Raw genomic sequence first — 20,923 nt, forward strand, 5'->3', positions numbered from 1 at the left:
CTTGGTAGGCTAAGGGGGCATTGCCCCAAGGTGGCCAGCCAGCTGGGTGGCGTGGCTGGGATGTTATCCATCCAGAGAGCGTCATACATAGCACTGGTCATGCAGGGACAGGAAGGGAAGCAATAAGTTAAAGCCACATAAGTTATGAAAAAATAATATATATATATATATATACTTTATATATCTTGTATCCCAACTGAGGATTTGCTCCCTTGGAAACCAATAAATAGCTGGAGAAAAAGCAGCAATCAGCACCCTTTTGGGACTTCAGAGGTGAGTATATGTCTGGGCTCCCTCCATTCCGAGAGGCCCGTAGCCCTTCAGTGCCCCCGACAGGCCGGGAGGACCTGAGGCTGGGAGGGGCCTGGGTTTTGCACCCACCCCCCCACCCCCCCCCCCAGGCCTAGAAAATGAGATGAACTAGAACAATGGAGCAAAGATGGGGCTGGAAGAGGAGGGGAGACAAAGGGCAGGTGGGGAGAGGAGAGGGGAGAAGGTGGCTTGCTGAGCGGGAGGCTGGAGCTGCCAGCCCCAAAGATGAGAGCCAAGAGTTGGAAGGCGGGGTGCCCCCTCAGCCCCATATCTTCTTGTTGGTTGAGCCCTTTAAAGGTTGTCATTGGGGCTCCCCAGCATGTCCCCCGGGCTCAGAAGCTCCCAGATCTGCTTGGACTATGCCTTCTTCATGGCCCCACTGGAGACGGGAGTGGGCATGGAGGGGGAGGGCCGGGCGTGGGGTGTTCCTGAGCTCCCCAATGAATGCAAAGTCTCTTTGGCCTGATGGGTACCAAGTGGGGTTCATGGGAGATGGGCCTGGGGTTTCAGGACAGGGCTGGGCTAGGAGTCTCTAGGACCTGGTGTACCAAATGCAGTTTCAGGCTAGGAAATACTGGGGTGGGAGGGCAGGGAGCTCAGATCCCAGATAGCGTGGTGAACCCCTGGATGCAGGGAGGACAAGGAGAGTCTGAGTCTCTTGTCTGGTCCAGGCTGCCATCCAGCTTCCCTCTGGGGAGTTCATCATGGCAAGAATAGCTTCTGGAGAAGGTGCTGGGAGCTGGCGGAGGCGGCGTGCTCCTTTCTGACTGTGCCCGGCTGGGAGGGACCCGCAGGAGGAGGAACAGGGGCAGGTGTGTCGAGCTGATGTCAGAGGCCCAGGCTCAGGTCCCAAACACCCTGGGTGCCTCCTCACTCCCTAATACTGTCAGGTCTCTGGGGGGGCCTAGGTGATGCAGGAAAGCCAGGGGTCCTCAGCACCCAGCCTCCCCAGTAACTCCAGATACGGGGAGGGTGCCCACACAGCTCCTGGGCCGTGGCTGGCTGGTGAGGTTGGGCACTGATCTCAGTCCCCAGGCAGAAGCTAGGCAAGGCTTGAGATGTGAGAATAAGGCGATGGTCGGGCAAAGGGTCAAAGGGACTTGGATCAGAGCCCTCTGTCAGGGAGGAACCTCAGAGGAGTGAGGAGGTGGAAACAAACCTGCCCCCAATTCTGGTTTACCTGGTCAGGAAAAGCCCTGGCCAGAGGTTGGCGGTATCAGTGAGATACCGATAAGGAGTGAAGTGACTCTCCCACCCTCCGCAACCCACATCCAGAAAAGCAGTTGCTAGAACCCTCCTCTTCTCGGTTTGGGATCAGGCTTGCCTCCCCTCCCAGGCAGAAGGCTTCAAGGTGCTTTCTTGAGTCTAGCTTAAGTCCCTCCTGCTGCAGCGGGAGTGAGCTGGGGCTCCTGGCGTCCGGCCCCCTTACTCTGAGGCCTCTGACTCCTGCAAGAGGAACTTCTCTGACATCTCGGTGATTTTGATCACGGGGCCTTTTTTGTTCTTCTTCTTCCGGGAGGGGGCTCTCAAGAGGCTGGACTTGGAGGCAGCTACAGGGAACACAAAGGGTGGGGGAGGGAAGGGACTGGAGGTTGGGGGGGTCTCTTAAAATGATGCCTTTAAGGTCATGACCCCCCATCCTCTGTCCCCTTCCCCGCCGTGGGTTCTTAGGGCAAAGCAGACTCACCAGTTCTGGATCTGGACTGGGTGGCGCTGACCACGGTGGCTGAAGGCAGGTCCATCCTGGTGAGGATGGATATGGTGAGATACGAAGGGGACCTGTGGTTAGAGCTCCCCTGGGACTGGGGGCCGGAGGACTGGCACATGGAGGGCCACCCAGCCCTGGGTTGCCCTGCTGTGTGACTCTGGCTACCAGCCTGTCCTCTCTGGGTCTCTGCCCCCTCTCCTACATCAATGGGTAACATTTACCCAGAACTCATTAGTGACAAGCACTTGCATGCAGAACTGTGGGCCGTGTTTATGGCCAGTGTTTTTCCAGATGGAAATGGACAGCGACAAGTCCTTGTTTGTAAGTGGTCAAGTCTGGGCATAGACCCAGGCCTGCCAGGCGTGCAGTGCCATGCAGAGAGGGAGGCTGATTGGTGCAGGCCTGGTCCTCCATCCTCCCTCTCCGCAAGCCCCGCCTGCTGGCCCCACGCCGCCCACCGGCCCCACCCCTCACCGGCTCTCCTCGCCCTCCACCAGCTTGCTGTAGGTGGCGATCTCGATGTCCAGGGCCAGCTTGGTGTTCATGAGCTCCTGGTACTCGCGCAGCTGCCGGGCCATGTCCTTCTTGGCCTGCTGCAGGGCCTCCTCCAGCTGTGCCAGCTTGGCCTTGGCATCCTGGAAGGCCAGCTCACCCTGCTCCTCGGCCACCTTGATGTTCTCCTCTAGTTTCAGGCACTGCAGCCAGGAGCACGGGGGGACAGGGTCAGTGGGTGGGATGGGCCAGGGCCCACCTCTGCCCTTGGTGGGGATGTGTGTGGGGTGATGGGGATAAGCAGCAACATTTCTGGGGGTGGTAATGGGTTGCATTGCAGCAAGAGGGAGTTCAGTTAGATCTCAGCAGACACTTTCTGAGGGCCACCCAAGAGAGGTACTAGCCCCCAGAGGGGCCTGTCCCAGTTTTCCATTCAGGGCAGCATTGTTCTGGAGGCTGTCCTGCTACAAGCTGGCGCAGGCGGGGAAACTGAGGCACAGAGGTGCTCAGGGTCACTCAGTCAGTTCCTGCGGGTGCTCACACGTGACTGTGTACATGTGTAAGTTCCTGTCCTCCCTGCCCTGCCCCCAGGTGGGTCCCCCAGATACTCACGTGGCTCTTGATGGAGAGGATCTGGGATCGGAGCTTCTGGATGCGCACGTTGAGGTCAGTGATCTCGCTGCGGCTGCTCTGTAGGCTGTTTCCGTACTCAGCAGAGCGGGCCGCGTGCTCCTCCAGCTGGGGGGCGAGAGGGGAGGTTGGGGCAGCTCTCGTGACCCTCCCTGAAGCCCCTTCCTTGGGGAAGCTTTTGCTCTCTCCTCCCCACTCAGCCCCACCTCCTCGGAAGCCCGCTGCTCCCACACCAGCCGCACCAGGTCCCTCTATGAGTGGCCTCTTCCTGGCTGCCCTAGATTAGTGCACTGGACTGTGCCCTCACCTGGCCTGACCTTCTGGGTGGTAGCGCCCTGTGAACTTCTGCAGGGGCGGAAGCTGTTCTCCCCAGCCCATCACCCTCTGGGGCTGGCATGGTGCTGGGCTTGCCATTCTCCACACTTGCCTATGAGCCAACTACTGGGCTGTACCCCCCAACCCGCCCCCCAGTGCTGCCCCGTGTTCCCCATGTCTCCTGTGCACTCTCAGCACCCAGGGCTACAGGCCCTTAGCCATCACCAGTGAGCCCCCCTGCCTGCTGCCCCCACCGCGGTCAGGCCCAGACCTGGCTCCGGGAGTACGCCTCGGCCTCCTCCAGGCTGCGGGCCGCAATGGCGTCGTACTGCGCCTTCACCTCCTCCACGATGCCGCTCAGGTCGATGTGGCAGCGGCTGTCCATGTCCACGGTCACCGACACATCCTTCACTTGGGCTTCCAGGTCCTTCAGTTCCTGGCCATGCACAGACATAGGGGTCTCAGGGCTGATGGGGGGCCACTAGGACCCTCAGCCATCCACAGGCCCCATAATCCCTTCATCCCCCAGGAAGTGGAGGGCAGGTACTCCCTTCCTGCCTCCCTGGAGAGATCCAAGGGTAGTGCCTCCCTGCCTGAATCCCAGCGTGGGCTCTTGGGAGAAGCTGGCCCTGCTCACCCGCCCACTGGCCTCTCCAGGGAGGGACTCTTGGCTCCAGAGGCTCATCCTACCAGCCTTACTCCTCTTCAGTGTCCCTGACTCTACACTGTTGGACACTCTGGGGGCCGGGGTGAGGGGCACCTTCGTCCTGGCTGATGGGGAAAAGACCCAGGATGTCCAGGCCTCTGCTTAGTGGTCTGCCATGAGCAGAACTGGCAGCTCTGCCTCCCCCATGGAGACTCCCTGAGGAGCCAGCGGGGCTGTCTTCATCTCTGGGCCTCTGAGTCCGGCAAGGGTGTCTCTCAGTTGTTGGGTAAATGGAATGCAAGCCAGTGAATGATGAGGGGCAGGGGGCCTAGAGGCTGACACATGTGCCCTCCCACCCCTGCCAGGGCCCAGGCAGAAGTGGCTTCAGGACTGGCCATCAGGAGGAGGGCTTGCCAGGACTCAGCTGCAGTCTTCATCCAATAGCTTTTAGGATCCCTCTCCTCCCTCCTCTCTGTCCTCTGCTTGGAGAGGGCCAGCCCACCCTTTGGAGTCCCTCCTGTTCCTGGGGGCTCGTCACAGGCCAGGGTGTGTGCTCAGCACCTCCTGGATATCCTCGCTCGCATCCTCATAGGCCCCAAGTCAGTCTCACAGGACCCTGAGGGGAGGGGTCTGGGCAGCGGAGTGCAGGGGGACTCCAGGGCCTTGGTGCCTCTGCTCAGCTCTTTTAGTGTGAGGGAGGCTCTGTCTGTCTCTCTGTCATGGCTGAACCTGACAGCTCTCGGGCCAGAGCTGCGCGGGACTTTGTAGAGAGGAAGGGGTCGTCACAAAGGGCTGCAGGAGGCCTGCTCTCAGCCCTGGCACTTTCAGAGGTGCTCGGCAGCAGCCAGGCCTGAGCTGCCCATGGGGAGGGCGTGCGACAGGGCGTGGGCAGAGTGAGTCAGGTGGCTGAGGAGCCAGCCAGGGAAGGGAGGGAGGACATGGGTGCAGACAGCACATTCACCTCTACATTTGACCCCTATCTCAGCCTCTAAATTTTGGTTAGTATTCTTTTTTCTGACTCTCTCTGACTCTCTCTGACTCTCTCTCTCTGTCTCTCTCTCTCTCTCTCTCTCTCTCTCTCTCACACACACACACACACACACACACTGTCTTGAGTCAGGATCCCAATAAGGCCCATACATTGTAATTGGTCCACATGTCTTTAAGTCTCTCTTATTCTATAGATATCCCCTCCATTTCTGTCCCCCCACTTTTTCTTTTTGCAATTTTTCATATTGCAAATACTGTGTTGCTGGGGCCTGTCGTGATGGCCACAGTCTGGGTTTGACTGGATGCTGCTGTCTAACATGCTTCTCTGCCCCCTGTATTTCTTGCAAACAGCAGCTGGATCTGGAGGCCTCAGCGCTTGCTCAGCTTTTGCTCAGCTTTTGGTCTCATGACCTTATTCTGGCCCTGGTTTCTGACTTCTGGCCCTGCCTGGTCCTCCATCTGTCTTTATCGTAGCAAGACTATGGCTGAGCCTGTGGCGTCTGCCTGCAGAGGCTGGTGCCTTGGCCTGCAGCCATGCCGCTCTGGCTGTGGGTGGCAGGTGGGGATGGCTCAGCAGCTGTGCAGGAGGCTGTGGAGCCAGGAGGTGAGGCTGCCACTAGCGTCCTGGTTTGGAGGATCAGCTCCTGGGAAGGGAGCTTTGGCAGCAGTGAGCATCTTGAAGCCCCTCTGGGGGGCATCTTGCCTCCATCCTGGATCTGGCAGGACCCTAAACATAGAGGCAAGCTGCTCCAGATCTCTAGGCAGGACCCTAAACTCAGAGGCAAGCTGCCCTAGATCTGCAGGCAAAAGCAAGGGAAGGGCCAGACCTATGCCAGAGTAAGGTAGATGGTGTCTTCAGCCGCCGCCCTACCTTGCTGCCCTGGGCACCTTCACAGCCTGACGCTCCCCACATGAAATTGACATCCTAACCAGGCCCAGGCTCTAGACAGTTTAGAGGTGCAGCTTTGGGGCTTCCTTGGCTGAATCTGGCATCTGCTACAGGCCAAGGCACCCTCAGAATACCCTGTATCCGGACAGTTTCCCCGGCAGGGCAAAGGATGGTGGAAACCTAGCTGGTGGGACAACCCCATCAGATCCTTTCTGGAAAGAAGAGCAGGGTAAGCTCAAGCTTGGTAAACAGAAGCAGGAAATGGAGGGTTTAGAACATATGCAGACCTGTTCTGACATGCCCATCCCCCGGCGGCAGAGGGTATAACAATGCTGGCTGGTGTGGGTGGAAGTGCCACAGTGGGGTGGGCCCTGTGGAGGCTGTGCACCCCCAAGTTGGCGAGAGGTAAGCCACAGAACAGCTTAAAGCTTCTCCCAGGAGCAAGAGCCTGGGAGCCTGCCATATGTGTGACCCCCAGGTCAGTGACTCTGAGGGGCCACTTACTGCTGCTTAAGAATATCACCACCTCTCAGTAGCTGGATAACCCTGGCCAAGTTTTGAAACCTCTCTGAGCCTTGGTTTTATCATCTGTAAAATGGATCTAATTCTTGAACTGAGAACAGCTAACATTTATTTAATACTTTCATGATGCCAGATATGGCTCTGAGTGTTTTGGGACATGTCACGACAGGTCATTGAGCCAGGTACTATTATTCTCCCCACGTTATAGATGGGCAAATCGAGGCACACAGAGGGAAAAGAACCAGCTCAAGCTCACGCCATTACTGAGCCAGGATTCAAATCCAAGCTGCGTTAAGGTTGGTGCTCTCTTAATTGTTATCCGCATGTCTTTGGGCTAAGGATTAACCAAGATTAGGTCTGGAAAATGCTTAGTACCGTGCCTGGAATCTAGTAGGTGCTCAGTGAACAGTAGCTAGAATGCCATAGTTGTGGCTGGCAGCAGACAGAGCAGCCTGTTGCTAAGGCAGCGTTCCTGGGGCTCAGCAAAGGCACGGAGGCAGCTTAGACGCACCAGGTTCTGTGCAGGGATGGGCATCCCAGGAGGTGTGCCTGGCTGCAGGGGGTTGTCAGCAGATTCCATAGCTAATCTCCCTGGAACCAGAGTGTATGGGTGGGGCACGTGGCGTTCTGGCTGGATGCAGCCAGGCCCCACATGCACTTGGGAGCTGGAATGTGTCGTGGGTGCTGGGGGGAGCATTTGTCCTCTCCCAGCCCGTGTCCCGGGAGCTGAGGGGTGAAGGGGCTGCCTGGCAGGCTGCGGTGTGTCACGCGCCCCTGACAGCCCATGGCCAGCGGCTCCAGGGGAGGCTGTTTTCTAGGACATATAGGCAAGAGAATAACTAAAAAATAGCCCATTAAAAAAAAATATTGGTTCTATGTTGAATGATTACACTTTGGATATGTGAGTGAAATAAAAATATATCTCTTTCCTTTTCTGTCTCTAAAAAAATGTGGTTGCTAGAAAACTTAACATTCCACACGTGGCTGGCATTCTATTTCTAGTACATAGTGCCAGCTTAAAGGGTGATGGACGGAGAGAGACACACCTCTTGTCTCAACACCACCTGCTGCTCACTGCCCCCCAAAGTCCTCACAGTTGCTATAGTGGTGCAGAGCACCCACACTTCAACACATGCACCCCTTCTTTGCAAGTTGGTGGCAGCACAAACTACCAGACCACAACCCTACTACCCTTCACCCACACTGCATGCCCCTCCCCTGCACTCCTCTGGGGGATGCTCCCTGGCCCTTTGCCCCCCGACTCAGAATAAATTCCAGGGACACAGGGCTGCCCCTCCTTCAGACTGCTGCAGCCACAGCTGCATCCCCCTCGCTTCTGCCTGGGCGCCTTGGACAGCTCCTCCCTCTACCGCAGCCTCCTCTAGACTGGACCTTCCCCATCGGGCCTTCTCCATAGCGCGCACCATCTGTGAGATGCCCCTTGTCCTGGGATTTGATTCCTGTCACCCAGTTTTTTGGCATGACAGCACTTGTCACCCTCTGTCGCTCCTGTTCAGGTAAATCCCTGCTTGTTCCCTGTCCCCTCTTGCTAGTTGTGCCCTCCTGAGAGCTGGCGCTTTGCCTGCCTCTCTTACTTCTGCAGTGTCAGTGCAGAACTGTTACTCTCCCCCTTTAACAGATGTTACTCTCCCCCTTTTACAGATGAGGAAACTGAGGTACAGAGAGGAGAAAAAACTTGCCCAGACTTATGGAAATGGTCAAAAAAAAAAAGCTAGTCAGGGTTGGCGGTCACAGGCTACAAAGCTGTGGGCTGCTGGGACCTGGGGGCTTTGTGGGTGTGCCCCGGGCAGTGCCCAGCTCTGTCCCTGGGTAGGCCCGGCCTCCCTCCCGCTGGGTCTTCACACCCGCAGGGCCTCTGTCCTGGCTTGAAGCTTGGGCTCTGGCCAGCTGAGATGTGTGTGAGCAGTGTGGGGCACAGATCCGGAATGCTGGCCCTGGTGACGTGTGCTGGCCCCCACCGGCTCACAGAGAGTTTGGCAGAGACACCCTGAACCCACTTCTCAGGCCAGTTGTGGGCGTGGTGCCTGGTCAGGCTCACCGCCAGGCCCCCTCCCGCGGTCACAGATGGACTCAGGCCCGGGACACCCGGCTGGGGCTGGCGCTGCCGGAAAGGCTTACTGCCTCAAGGGCCACCTTAGCAGAACTTTCTGATCGCGGTGGTGACTTTGACCCCTACCCTGACCGTGGCTGTGTGGCTGAAGCTCGGCACCAGCTGTTGGCAGCACACAGGGTCCCGGGCCCTGTCACCCCAACAATGGACCTGCCGGCTCACAGCTGAACTCAGCAGCACCCCATACCTCCTTACCCAGAAACTGGGGATGTGGAAAGGGGACACACATCCCAAAGGATGCCGGGATGCGGGCCGGGGAGAGGTCCGGCAGGGGCAGCAGGGCCCTCTGCTGACTGCACTGGGGCGCGCTAGGCCTCCTTGGCCAGGCTCCACCGAGGACGTCGGGACACCTTCTCGTGAGAACGTGTCCCTAAGTATTTATTGCATTGTTTTTGTTCCCAGAGAAGCTAGTGTAGTCTGGGAACACGAGATTATAGGCCTTCCTGCCTTCACCCAGGACGGGGAAGGTGGCGTGCGGGCCTGTCAGAGCTGGAGCGCGGTGCCTCGGTCTAGACCGGGGAGTGGAGAGAAGAACGCAGTGAGAAGGGCTCTTCAAGGCCCCCTGGTTCCCCGCCTCGGGCCACCTCCTGAGAGTTGGCGGCAGCCCCCCTGCATGCCCTCAGCAGGTACCCCAAGGCCTGGTCCTCCCTGAGAGGGCTGCCTCGGGGGGCCCCAACCAGGCTCCGTGCAGGGAGTGACGACGGGACCAGCGGGCCGGCGAGAGCGGCGCGGGAAGAGGTTCGGAAGCCGGGTATGGCTGTGAGTGCGGACACCTGCCCGCCCCGGCGGCCCGCGCCAAGGGCTGCTAGCTCTGGGCTCAGCGGGCCCCGGGCCCTGCCCTCACCTGCTGGTAGATGGTCTTCATCAGCTCCACGAAGCCGTGCAGGCCTTTTAACTTGGTCTCCAGTTCGGTCCGCCGAAGACACTCTGTGTCCAGGTCCTGGGGGTGGGAGCAGTGCTGAGAGGGGCAGAGGGACGGGGGTTCCCGGGGCAGATGTGGGGGTGGGGGGTCTCTGCTTCCCGGGTGAGATAGGGCGAACCCCAGGGGGGACCTGGCTCGGGGGAGAATAGCAGGGTGAGGACAGGTTCCTATCCGGGCGTCCGTCTGAGGCCCGGAACGTGCCGCCGAGGGCCCTGCTTGGGGCTTGGCCGGGAAGAGGACCCAGGGCCGGCGCGGTACCTTCTTCAGCTGCACGAAGGTGAACTCCATGTCCGTGCGCTTGGAGATCTCCTCTTCATACCTGGCGGGGGGCGGACAGAGGGCTGCTTGTTGGAGGTGGTGGGAGCGTGGGGTTCGCTTAGCCCTCCTTGGATGGGGCTCAGGGCCTCTCCTGGCCTGCTTGGTGCCGTGTGCCAATGAGAAAAAAAGGGGCACTTTCTGCAGGTGGATGCAGCCCCTCATTTCCTATGACACCCCTTTTCCTGATGACAGCCAGTGACGGCTCTGGGGAGCAGGGACACATGCTCCCCCTTTCCTACCCTCCCTGGGCTGCCGGTCTCCGAGGGGCACCTGCCCCCTTCCTGGCTCTGCTCCACGTTCCCCACCTCCAGGAAGCCTCTCCCCAGGGTGCAGCCCCTCCACTCTGGCACTTTGCACCTCATCTTTTCCCTCTTTCCTCCCTGAGAGTCTTGGTCGCAAATAAGCTGTGCTCCCACCTCACCCTCCTCCCTGGCTGTGTGGGTGGCGGCCGCCCTCACTCTGCCTCCAGAGAGGGCAGGAAGTATGGCCTTGGCCTTCCCGGGAACGCACGGGTGCTTTGGAGCGGGAGCCCTGCCTCTTCTTGCTGGGCTCCCTCTTTCGCCATGTGTGAGCGTGCTGTGGGGGACGGGGCTGATGAAGTCCCCCCAGTACCTCCCCATGCAGCTGCAAGCTCTTCTCCAAGGATTTGCCGCCTCCTTTTCTTGGAACAGTTTGCTGTGGGATGGAGGGGGGGACCCCTGCATCCTGAGCTTCCCTCTTCCTCAATCCAGACACTTGTCTTGGCGCCCGGGAGGTGGGGGTGAGGTGGGGTGGGAGGTGGAGGGTGGGAGAGTAGGGGGGTAGGGGTGGGGTAGAGGGGTAGTGACGGGGGTGGGGGGGGGGGTGCACCAGCCTCAGACTTCTGCCCCATCAGCGCTGCCTGCCCCAGTGGCGCTGGGGCTCCTGCGCCTTCCTGTTTTCTAACCCCTTTCTAGGGAATGCCTGAATCACAGCGGCTCTAATTACAGTCGCCCGTCTGCCCCAGTCCCTGACCTCACCGCAGGGGCAGCGTCACCATCGCCCACGTCAGCCAGCCGGTGGGCCTGCCACCCCTCGGGCCTTCTTCTCCAGCAGCTGCCCGAGTGGCTGAGGGAGCAGGCCGGGGCCTAGGGTGGGGGGAGAGCCAGAGGGCACCTGGGGCTCTGAAAGGCGGTGTGCTCAGCACACACTCTCCTCGGTTTCCAGGCGTCCAAACAGGATGCAGGTTGTGGGGGGCTCGAGGTGGGTGGTGACTCTTCTGCAGTCAGAGGACTGCTTGGGCCAACAGAATGCCCCCAAAGCTTTACCTGCACCCCATCTGTGACCCTGAGCCCTCAGCTGAGCGGTCCTGCTGCCCCCTTTTTACAAACGAGGAAATGGAGACGGGGGCGTGTTTCCAGCTGGGGTGCTGTGCTGGTTAAGTGTGGGGTGCCAGAGTCTCATGACTTGACTTGGCCTCATGTCCTGGTTTCCTTGCTGACCAGCTGCGAGACCTTGGGCCAGACCCTTGAGTGCCCCTCAGTCATGGTAACAGTGAGGGTAAAATACGAGAACACGTGAAGTATTTACCACAGGCCCACTAGAGCGGTTACTGTATCATCGTCAGCGCTGTGAGCTCCCACCCCAGGCATGGCCCGGGGCCTTCTGCTCAGCCCCCCAGCATTTCCAAAGAGCATGGAGAAGGCCCACTGCAGAGAGAGCTCTGGTTCTCTGCCTGCCAGCCCCGGGTCCTCAGGGCTGGGCTCACTTCCACAGGCTTACCCTAGAACCAGGGCTCTGAGGAATTCCCTGACCAGGGGACAGGGGTCTGGGGACTGGTCCTCACCATGGGACTTATTAGTTGAGCCTCCCCACTCCCCCGCACCATAGCAGAGTTCTGCTTGCTCGGGGCTGGACCTCGGGGAGAGCTGTCCAGTGGGGTCCTCTGAGGTGCCCAGCCTCCTCCTTATCCCCCTCTGCCCCCTCCAGCCCCCGGGTAGCCTTTGCTCCTCCCTTCTCATCGGCTCCCCCAGGTTTCAGCTCCAGTGCACCCCTCAGTCAGATGCTTTTGTGCTGCGAACAGCTCTCACAACTGTACGAAGCATTCTTGAGTCCCTTGCTGGGTGGCCCTGGGCAAGTTGTCTCCCCTTGCTGGGCCTCTGCTTTATCCTCAGTAAATAGAAGGTTAGTTGGCTGATCCCAGGGGTCCCTGCTACATCAAAGCTTTTGGAGGAAGTCTCCATCCCTTTAAAGGCTTAAGTGATACCATCTCCCCTGTTCCACCCCCAGTCCTCTACCCGTCTGCCAGCCACCAGCTCCCAAACCCGTTCTCATTCTCGGACCTTTTTGGCTGTCACACCCGCCCTCCCCCCCCCCCCCACTTGTTTATTTCTAGGAGTGAAGCTGATCTCATCGGCCTTGCAGAGGCAGGGCACACCCCTCCCTGGCAGGGCTTGGCCTGGCGTCTCCCGGCACTTGGGGGCCCCAGATGCTGCACAGCCAAGTGGGAGCTTCTCTGTCTCTGGTCTGCAGACCCAGAGGCTCTCGGCCTATCCTCCCTCAATGTGGGTGGGCTCCTACCCCCAGGGAGGAAGAGAGATCCTGAGTCTGAACAGTAAACTCAGGCAGCAGTTGGAAACCAGGCAGCAGGCCAAAGCAGGAGCTGAGGCAGATTGCAGCAGCAAGTAGTGTTTGTGCAGGACTTCCAGTGACAAAGTGCCTCCGTGGAGGCGACGTGGTGGGCTCACAGGAGCAGGCTGGCGTGGGGCACCCTGTGGTGAGGACAGGGACCTAGCACGCATGGCTGTATTCCTGGGGACAAGCCCCTGCCCTCCACAGGTCTCTCTTTCCTTCCCTATGAAGGGGAGATCCAATGCCCCCGTCCAGCTCTGCTTTTCTCTGACCCTTTGAGCGTCAGAGACCTTCTCTGTATTGGTGAAATCTGGGGAGTGGACATGGTCTCCCTCGTCTCGGTCAGGTGTCTAAGTGGGGCAGCTCACTATATGCTGTCAGATTCCCTGTGTGTTTCCCTAGGACTCGGTGGGCAGGCCTGGGGGACAGGTGGTCCCTAGGCCAGGGAGGGGCGCCACCATTAAGATCAGCGGAGGCCAGGGTTGCAGATCTGATCTGTTGGCTGGGAAGTTCCAATCAGATTCACAAATGGGGAAACTGAGGCCCCCAGAGAGGGGAACAGCTTCCTATGTGAGCATCCTGGAGAGTTATCGGGCTTGCTGAGCCACTGCTCAGATCCCAGCATCCCAGCAGACTGACCCCACCACCTAGCCCTTAACCACGGAGCTGCACTGCCTGCCAGTTGCTTGTCCATCTGTCTGTCCCGCTAAGGTGTAAAGACTTCTTGCAGGCTGGGGTCATGTTCCTCACATTGCTAGTTTCCAGGTTGACCATCGAGATCTGCCGTGCATTACCTACAAGGGATTGCTTCTTTATTCAAACAAAACCCAGGTTTTTTGGGTCCCCTGCCTGCACTCTGGTCCCTCCCCTTTCTAGCACAAACAAGATAAAAAATCCCAAGCAAGATCCGAAGCACGAGCCCATCTGTTCATTCAGGAAGTGACAGCTTCCCCACGAAAGGCGAATCCAAAACTCCCGTCCATTTCTGCCTTCTCTGACCCTTTGAGTGTCGCCAGCTGGACATGCGGGCGAGAACAAGTGTATTTATGGGTACAAGGAGGAGACAGGGGTAGTGCTCAGGGGTAGCACATGGCTTCACTGTGAGCTAGCGTAGGATTGACTTCATTGCAAGTCACCGTGGGGGTGGCGGCGGCTGTGGGGTTACTGCCACACTATTTAGAATAAATATGCCTGGACAAAAAGACCATTCTTTAAAGAAGGTTCCTCTTTTTCCGCCTGGGGAGGCCCCCTGGACCTCGCACTGGGTACAGCTTGATCCCCACCCTCTATCCCTGCCCTCGGCTCCCACAGGGACACTGACCTGATTCGAAACTCTTCCACCTTCTGGAGCACCTGCAGCAGGTTGGCCTCCAGCTGTCCCCGCTCCTGGCTCACTTTCCGCAGCTCCTCCTGGAGCCGACACTGGTGATCCTCATACAGGTGCCCCAGATCGAAGGGGGCCGACTCCTGGGTCTGCAGGAAGCGCCAGCGGGTCTCCAGCAGCTGGTTGCGCTGTTCCAGAGCTTGCACCTGGATGGGCAGGAGGGCAGCGGTGAGCGGGCCAGGCTGGGGCCCAGGCTCCCAGCCCCGCGGGGGCTGCTCTGGGAAGTGGCTGCTCATCTGCTCGCACACACCCCGCTGGGCCTCACTCAGCAGCCTTCAGACCACATTTCCAATGACTGACTGTTTAAACTGAAGATGGTGCGATAAAGAGGGAATCGGAGGGAGGTGGGGCCAATTAGCAAAGGTTTCCCGGACGTGGAGCAGGGCCAGGGCCAGCGAGACAAGGGAAGGGGAACGGGGATGAGTGTGCCAGCGATGTGACAGGCTCTGCACGCCTGCCTGGGGCTTGGGTGGGAGACCCCAGGGAACGTGGGGTGTCAGAGGCCCGTTGGTCCCCTCCCCCCCCTCGACAAGCCTGGTCTCATCTTGGCATGGAAACTCAGCAGGTTAGGACCTGGTTGGTTTTAAATGCTAATCCTCCTGACAACCCTGGACTTGTAGCCTCTCCAAGCCTCAGTTTCCCCAGCGAGCAGCTGCGGATGATATCACCCACTCTGCAGGCTTCCAAAGGCTGTTGAGGGGAGAACCTGGGATGCACTTTGGAGCAGTAACAATCGCACAAGCTTCTGCAGCCCCGCCGTGTGCCTGCTCCCTGCTGGCTCGCACTCGTCCAGGTTCCCCGGCCGCCCCGCGGGGCAGCTGCACGTCACAGGTGAGGAAGCCAGGCGCGGAGAGGTTAACTAGTGTTAACCTCTGAACCTCATCAAGAACGCAGCTAGCACGGGGCCTGGAGTCCAGGCACTTGGCGTTTAGAATCTTTTAAGTCGCAGTCCGTGCCTCCTGTCTGCAGCTGGTGTCACTGTGGCCTTGGGGTCCACCTGCCTGTCCTGGGTCACTTCTGCCTCTAGTTAGAGCCAGTTTTGCCCTGAGGATAAAGACTGGGGGGGGGTGCTGTAGACCCAGAGGCTCCTCTAAAATGCTCCCTCTTCAGGTTCCCTGCCGACTTCTACGTGGCTCCCAGGCCCACGTTCATCAGGGTCCCTGGGGGCCGGCCCAACCCAGCTCTGCCCTCATCACTCCAGATTGCAGCTTCTCTCAGGCACTGTCCTTTCTGCCATTCCAGATCCTCCCCAGAGCTCCTCCCGGTCCCTTCCTGGGCAACCCTCCAAGACGCCCCTCTTTCCTCCAGCACGAGGCCCCACTTTATCTGTTCCTCACCTGAGCTGCCCTATCATCTCCCTGGGAAGACGGGCAGCCAGTTGCACCCCTTTTTGTGATCCCCCATCTCCTGATGCCCAGGATGTGGGTAGGCCAGAGGCAGAAGGGGCGACAGGGCCAGACTCCTGGACAGTGTTGGCCTGTTGTCATGAGGATGCTGTGACAACAGCCCAGCGGTCTCCCCTGTGACCACAGCAGAGCCTCCTCCATGGCTGGCGTGAGCTTCCCAAATCACAGCCAGGAGCCTTTGGGATCAGATGGTCAGTCCTTGTCACTTACAGAGGAAATGGTGGCCTAGGGTGCCAAGTGCCATGTCCAGGGTAACGGCAACTTGGTGCCGGAGCTACCTAGACAGGCCCACCTGATGGTCTGTCACAGGCTCCTGAGTGTGCCTGCCAGGGGGGCTGTCCTCTCTCTGTCCTGCCCTCCCCACTCCCCCAGGCTTTCCTGAGCTACTCTGATGCCACTGGAAATCCCCTTGGACGTTCGCAGCAGATAACACCAGCAGGATGAGGCCTCCTCACTAGATGAGGCCTCTGTGGCTGAGCCCCCCGCAGCTCCCGTGGGTGCTGGCTGGTAAGCTCTGATGGAAGCCCAGCTTGACGTCGACATGGTGCTGTAGTCAGTCAAACAGGTTCAGTAGGGACGGAGGTCAAGAGGGTGTCTGTCCTGCTTTGTGTGAAAAGGGATGGTAGCGCGGGGGGCGGGGGCAGGGGGGAGGAGGTATCTGTTCACCCCACCTTACCTCCGTTTTGACAAGCAGGAACCCCATGTTTACACTGAGGGTGGGGTGAGAAGAACGATGTGAGGCTCCTTCCTCCACCCACAAGCAACCAAAAAATCCTTCACAATGGGAAGTCCTTTCCTTAGCGTAGCCTCGACCCCCGCTGCTGCGGCCCTGGCCGGTGCCCACACAGTATGGTTTTGGCAACCAGTTCAGACAGGGGGCACTTTCGGTTGTGGGGGATCCGGGGCAGCCTCCCCCCACTGTCCTTGGGGGAGCGGCTTGTTTCAGTGGGTGGGGATAGAAAGTCATCCCCCACCCAGGACCTTCTCCGGGGAAGGTCTCCTCCCTCGGAACAAAGCCTAGGGAGGGCCGGTAATCCCTGCGCCCTGTGAGGTGCCAGGTTAATTGCCTCTCGCCTGTCAAGGCTTTGAGTCTTTGCCTCTTGTTCCCCTTCCTCCTTTTCTGACCCACGGATCGGACTTGGCAGCTCTAAGACGGGCGGCAAACATCCATCTTCCTCCCAATTTTACGGATGAGGAAACCAAGGCCCAGAAACGCAGAACTGACTGGACCTGACTCTGGGCCACCCACGGAAGCAGGCCCACAGCAGGGCGGGAAGGGACACGCATGTTGGAGAGAATGGAGCCCCCTCCAGCAGGAGGCCGACCACCTCCAGGCTCAGGGCCCTAACCCAGGGCCACAACCCAGGGGCAGGCTGGTCCTCTTACTCAGGTGGGGCCCTGACAGGCAGAAGTTGGCTGTAACCAGGTGGCCTCAGGCTCTGCCAGGAAGGGCTGCTGGGGCAGGGGGATGGCTCCAGTGACTTCCAGAGGCCATCCAGGCCCAGAGGAAGACACTGTACCCATCCCTCTGGCTCCAGGCATTTCATTGCCTTCTTGGCCGCCCCCTCCAAACCTCCTTAGGCCGATAGCAAGCAGCCGATCCTCTTACCCCGCCCATTCTGTGGATGTGGCCATGGCCCTCTCCGCGCCTCTCTCCACTTCTTCCACCGCTGCCTCTGCTCATCTCCCCCCGTCTCCTGGCTGCAGCAGTGCCAGCTCTTAAACTGGCATGAACTCAGGGCTACCCTCAGAGCAGAGTGGGCAGGGAGGTGGAATCTGAGTGCAGAGAGGGTAGGTGTCTTGCCCAAGGAAACACAGCTGCAGGTCGAAGAGCCAACATTGTCCCAGGGCCCCTGCGTGGTCCTGGGTATCCTGCTGCCACCCTCTTTGTCTCCCTCCAACTCCTCCTCCTCCAGCACAGTCAGAGCTGGAGGGTGTCCTTCCTCTACCTGGAGCCGCACCCCTGCACTGGTAGGGCCTCCGGCCCCTGGGCCCCTACACCTCTCCCCAGCCCTGGGCTGCGCCCCCAACTCTGAAGCTCCCCCACCCCCCTCCCAGCATAGCCCTCCCGCCTCCTCATGCTCCTGGGCCAGCTGGGTGTTTGGAGCTCCTGAGGCCAGGCCCACTTGTCGCACTTTCTGCTTTCCAGACAGCAGCAGAGCCGTCACGTCCACCAGGTGTAATCTACGTGCTTTTCAAAAACTCATCCCATTTGATTCTGACAAGCCCATCACACTGCTCAGAGAGGCTAGACAGTTTGCCTGAGATGACACGGTGGCCAGAGGTGGGGCAGGATTCGCGCCTAGATTTTGTTCTTCCTGTTTGCTCTTTCCCAGGACACCTGGAGGACACGCGCTGACAGACCTTAGCACTGGTGGATCGGGTGGGACTCCTCAGGCGGCTCCCTGGCCGTCAGGGTCCCCAGAGAACTGGCACCCATGGGTCCTGTTGACCCACCCTGTGGAGCACCTGTCTCCAGGCCAAGGCTTGAGGGTTGGGAGGCTCCAGTTCTGCTAAAGACCCCCGAGGCCGTAACCCTGGCCTCAGGCCAGGACCCCAACCCCTTATGCCCACGCACCTCTCCTGCGCCATGGAGAGGCCCAGGTGATGGCAGCCCTGGGAGAAAAGCCACCCATCTGGACAGAATCACACAGCTCAGGGAAGCCTTCCTTTTAAGGGGTTAACCCGGCTTGGAAAGGGGGGGGGCTCTGCAGAGACCTGCCTCCCAGGCCAGTGAGGGGCTCTGAGCAGCCCAGGCAGTTGTGCCCCCACTGTCACTTCCCCTCTGCGTCCTCCCACCCAGGGCACCCCAAGTGTGGGGACAAATACTGGTCTAGGCACATGATAGGGGAAGAAAAGAAATGTCCCCTACCCCGGGGACCGCTGGTGTGCCTCACAGGCCTGAGTTCATGTCCCGACTGTCGGGACCTTAGGCAAGGGCCTAGCCTCTGGGCCTCAGTCTCAGGGGAGTGCGGCTGTGGGTAAGCGACACTCATCTGTCAAGGCCGGCAGAGACGGGAACTCCCTGCTCTCTGCCCCACTGCGAGCGCCCACCTCGGGGGCCACTAGCAACCTGCAAAGGAGCACAGAGCAGGCGAGCCGGCTGCAGAGAGGGGCTGGGCCAGGGAGGACGGGCTCTGGCTGACTGGGACAGTAAGGCCCAATGATACTCAGCTGGAAAGTGGGCACAAAAGTCAGTTCTTTCATAAGGATGAGAGGGAAACAGAAATACATAAACATCCAGCAACGAATCAGAGGCAGAAGTTACTGTCATCACTGCTGTTCCTGGCAGGGCAGGAGGGCTGGTCAGGGGAGGCTTCCTGGAGGAGGGGATGAGCAGCAGATTTGGGAAGTGGACAGGGCTCCTTGCAACTCTTAAAGCCCTTGCCTTGGGCAGAGATGGACGTGAGTGCTCCAGCCCAGCGTGCTGGCCACGGTAGTGGGCCCAGGAGGTCTGGGTGCAGGAACTCACTCCTGCTACTCAGGTGGGTACAGGAAGCTGGGCTGGCAACTCACCCCCTGCATTCCTATCTCCTGACGTAAGCTGCATCCCTGCTCCCCAGCCTCCTTCTGGCGGCCACACACCCCCTGGCATTATCTGTGTTTTGAGTCCGGGAAGCTGAGTGTGGCCGAGGCTTAGATAGAAGGATGACCCTTGAGAGGCCGTCTCCACTGTCCACCCGCCTTGGAGTGGGGTTGCAGACGGTGCCTCCGCCAGCCATTCCGACCCGGGGGCTCCCCCTTGGCCACAGAGCTCCCTGACGTCCCCACCCGGGGGAGTGACTTCAGACCACACAGCAGGTTGTTATCCATCTGGGGTTCCCTTACTGCCCTCATCCAGGCGGCTCGGGGACTGCCCTCCCCATATCTCTGCTCCGAGCCAGCCTGCCTAGTTAGCAACACCAATTCCCCATTGGCTGGAGGCAGGGGTGGGGCCCGATGCTCAGGAAATCAGAGCTCAGCCACCTGCCCAGGCCTGACTTCTCCCGCTTCTGCTCACCTTGCCAATCAGGGAGGCGAATCTATCATTGAGGACCTTCATCTCCTCCTTCTCCTGGTTCTTCTGCTGCTGGATGGTCGGGTCCACCTTGAGGTCCAGGGGCACCAGCAGGCTGGTGTTCACGGTCACCTTGGGGATGGTGCCAGCCGGCCGGCAGCCTGTCAGGCTGCGGGAGCTGAAGCTCGGCCCGGGGGCCCCGCAGCTGCCCCATCCCGAAGTCCCGGGCCAGGGGCTGCCTGCTGGGGTCGCTTCACAGCTGCTGAGGCTGCTGAAGCCAACAACGCAGGAGCGGCAGCTCATCGCGGCCCCCGGGCCCAGGAGCGGAGGGCGCCGGGATGAGCAAGGGAGCCTCGGAGGAGTGGCAGGCAGCTGGCTCCAGTCGCAGGCAGGACAGGCTGGGGACTGAGGCGCAAACACCTGTTGTACAGTGCTCATTAGCTGCAGGAGGCGGGGCGCTCCAGGCCGACCAACCTGTTAGATGACGGGGCGCCGCCCCGCCCCCGGCACCACGACCCAGCTTCTTCCCAGGGCTGGGATCTGCTCGAAGGAGGGGGTGTCCACAGGTCCCCCCAACCCAGCCAGGCCTGGATCCAGGGAAGGGACAAGACTGGGCTGGTTGGCAGGTTGGGTGGGGGCGGGGAGGCAGCCCAAAGACGGGCATTTCAGCAGGGAAGGAGAAGAGAAGAGAGAGGGGAGCAAGGTCACCTCTCACCGCAGCCCTCGCGCATACCTGACGGCTGACGTAGCCGGCTCGCATTCTTCTGGAGAGGATGAGGCAAGCGCGGCCCTGAGTTGAGGTCCCTCCTCTGCACCCCCCACCCCTACCCCCAGGACGCCACGGCCGCCTGGCGTTAGAAAACAGCACCTTTATTATTTATTATTTTCTGGCGGTACCAAAGAGTCTCCCTGGCCTCCCTCCCTCTCTTCCTTCCGCTCTCCCATCTTTCCTGCCTTCCTCCCAGCTGCCATTTATTGAGCACCTACTATGTGCCTTACATTGTCTAGCTAGAGGGGAAATAGATGTCAAGGGCTCTTGGCTTTGGGCAGGAGAGACTTGGGTTCAAGACTCAGACTTCTCCCCTCGCTGGTAAACAGGGTTGAAAACACTGGTCTCCCAGGAGGTGGCGTGCAGGGCACCTGCGGGGCACACAGCCCTCCGTCCGTGGGGGCAAAGACCTGGGCTGCCATCGCAGCCAGAGTTGGTGGGGGCGATGGACACTGTCCCCAGGGCTCTGGGCGTGGGCGCTGCCCCTTCGTCCCCCTCCTTCATCTCTTTCCTGTAGTGGCCATTTCCGCCTCCCTGGGCACAGGCACCCGTCCTGAGACCACAGACTTCCTGAGGCTGTGTCCCAGGCTCTGATGCCAGGGGTGGGTTGACCAGGTGCTCTGGTGATCAGTTCCTGTCACGGTGTCCACGGAGTCTGCGAGCTGTCCCTCCCCCGTTCAGGCCCACTCCTTGGCCCACTCCACCCTCCACTGTCTCTCCCCTCACCTGGTAGCTGAGTGGCCTTGGTCCAACTCAGCACCCTGACCGCCTCCAACCTTCCCACCCTGTGTGCCGGGTGGGGAGGGCTGTCAACAGCGCTGGGTTCTGCCAGGGCCAGCACGTTCGTCAAGTATGTCCTGAATGCTCTGCAGCCAGGAGCAGCCTCAGCCCTCATGGCAGCCA

At 59.8% G+C, this 20,923-nt stretch overlaps 1 protein-coding gene across 2 annotated transcripts; it reads right to left on the reverse strand.

Moving 5' to 3' along the window:
- Positions 1 to 403: 403 nt before the first annotated feature.
- KRT80 (keratin 80) lies at positions 404 to 19,599 on the reverse strand. Of its 2 annotated transcripts, none has more exons than XM_037514779.1 (9): positions 19,255 to 19,599; positions 13,786 to 13,994; positions 9,816 to 9,876; positions 9,480 to 9,575; positions 3,729 to 3,893; positions 3,125 to 3,250; positions 2,495 to 2,715; positions 2,000 to 2,055; positions 404 to 1,862 (listed from the first exon to the last, which is right to left on the reverse strand). In XM_037514779.1, the coding sequence occupies exons 1-9, from the start codon at positions 19,552 to 19,554 to the stop codon at positions 1,738 to 1,740; spliced, it is 1,359 nt and encodes a 452-aa protein (XP_037370676.1). In that variant the 5' UTR covers positions 19,555 to 19,599; the 3' UTR covers positions 404 to 1,737. The 2 variants fall into 2 exon arrangements, with proteins under 2 accessions (XP_037370676.1, XP_037370677.1); XM_037514780.2 differs by having other exon boundaries at positions 1,828 to 1,897.
- Positions 19,600 to 20,923: the final 1,324 nt, after the last annotated feature.

This window comes from Talpa occidentalis, unplaced genomic scaffold (genome assembly GCF_014898055.3).
Source record: "Talpa occidentalis isolate TD23 unplaced genomic scaffold, MPIMG_talOcc4v2.1 talOcc4.16, whole genome shotgun sequence".
Classification (NCBI taxonomy): domain Eukaryota; kingdom Metazoa; phylum Chordata; class Mammalia; order Eulipotyphla; family Talpidae; genus Talpa; species Talpa occidentalis.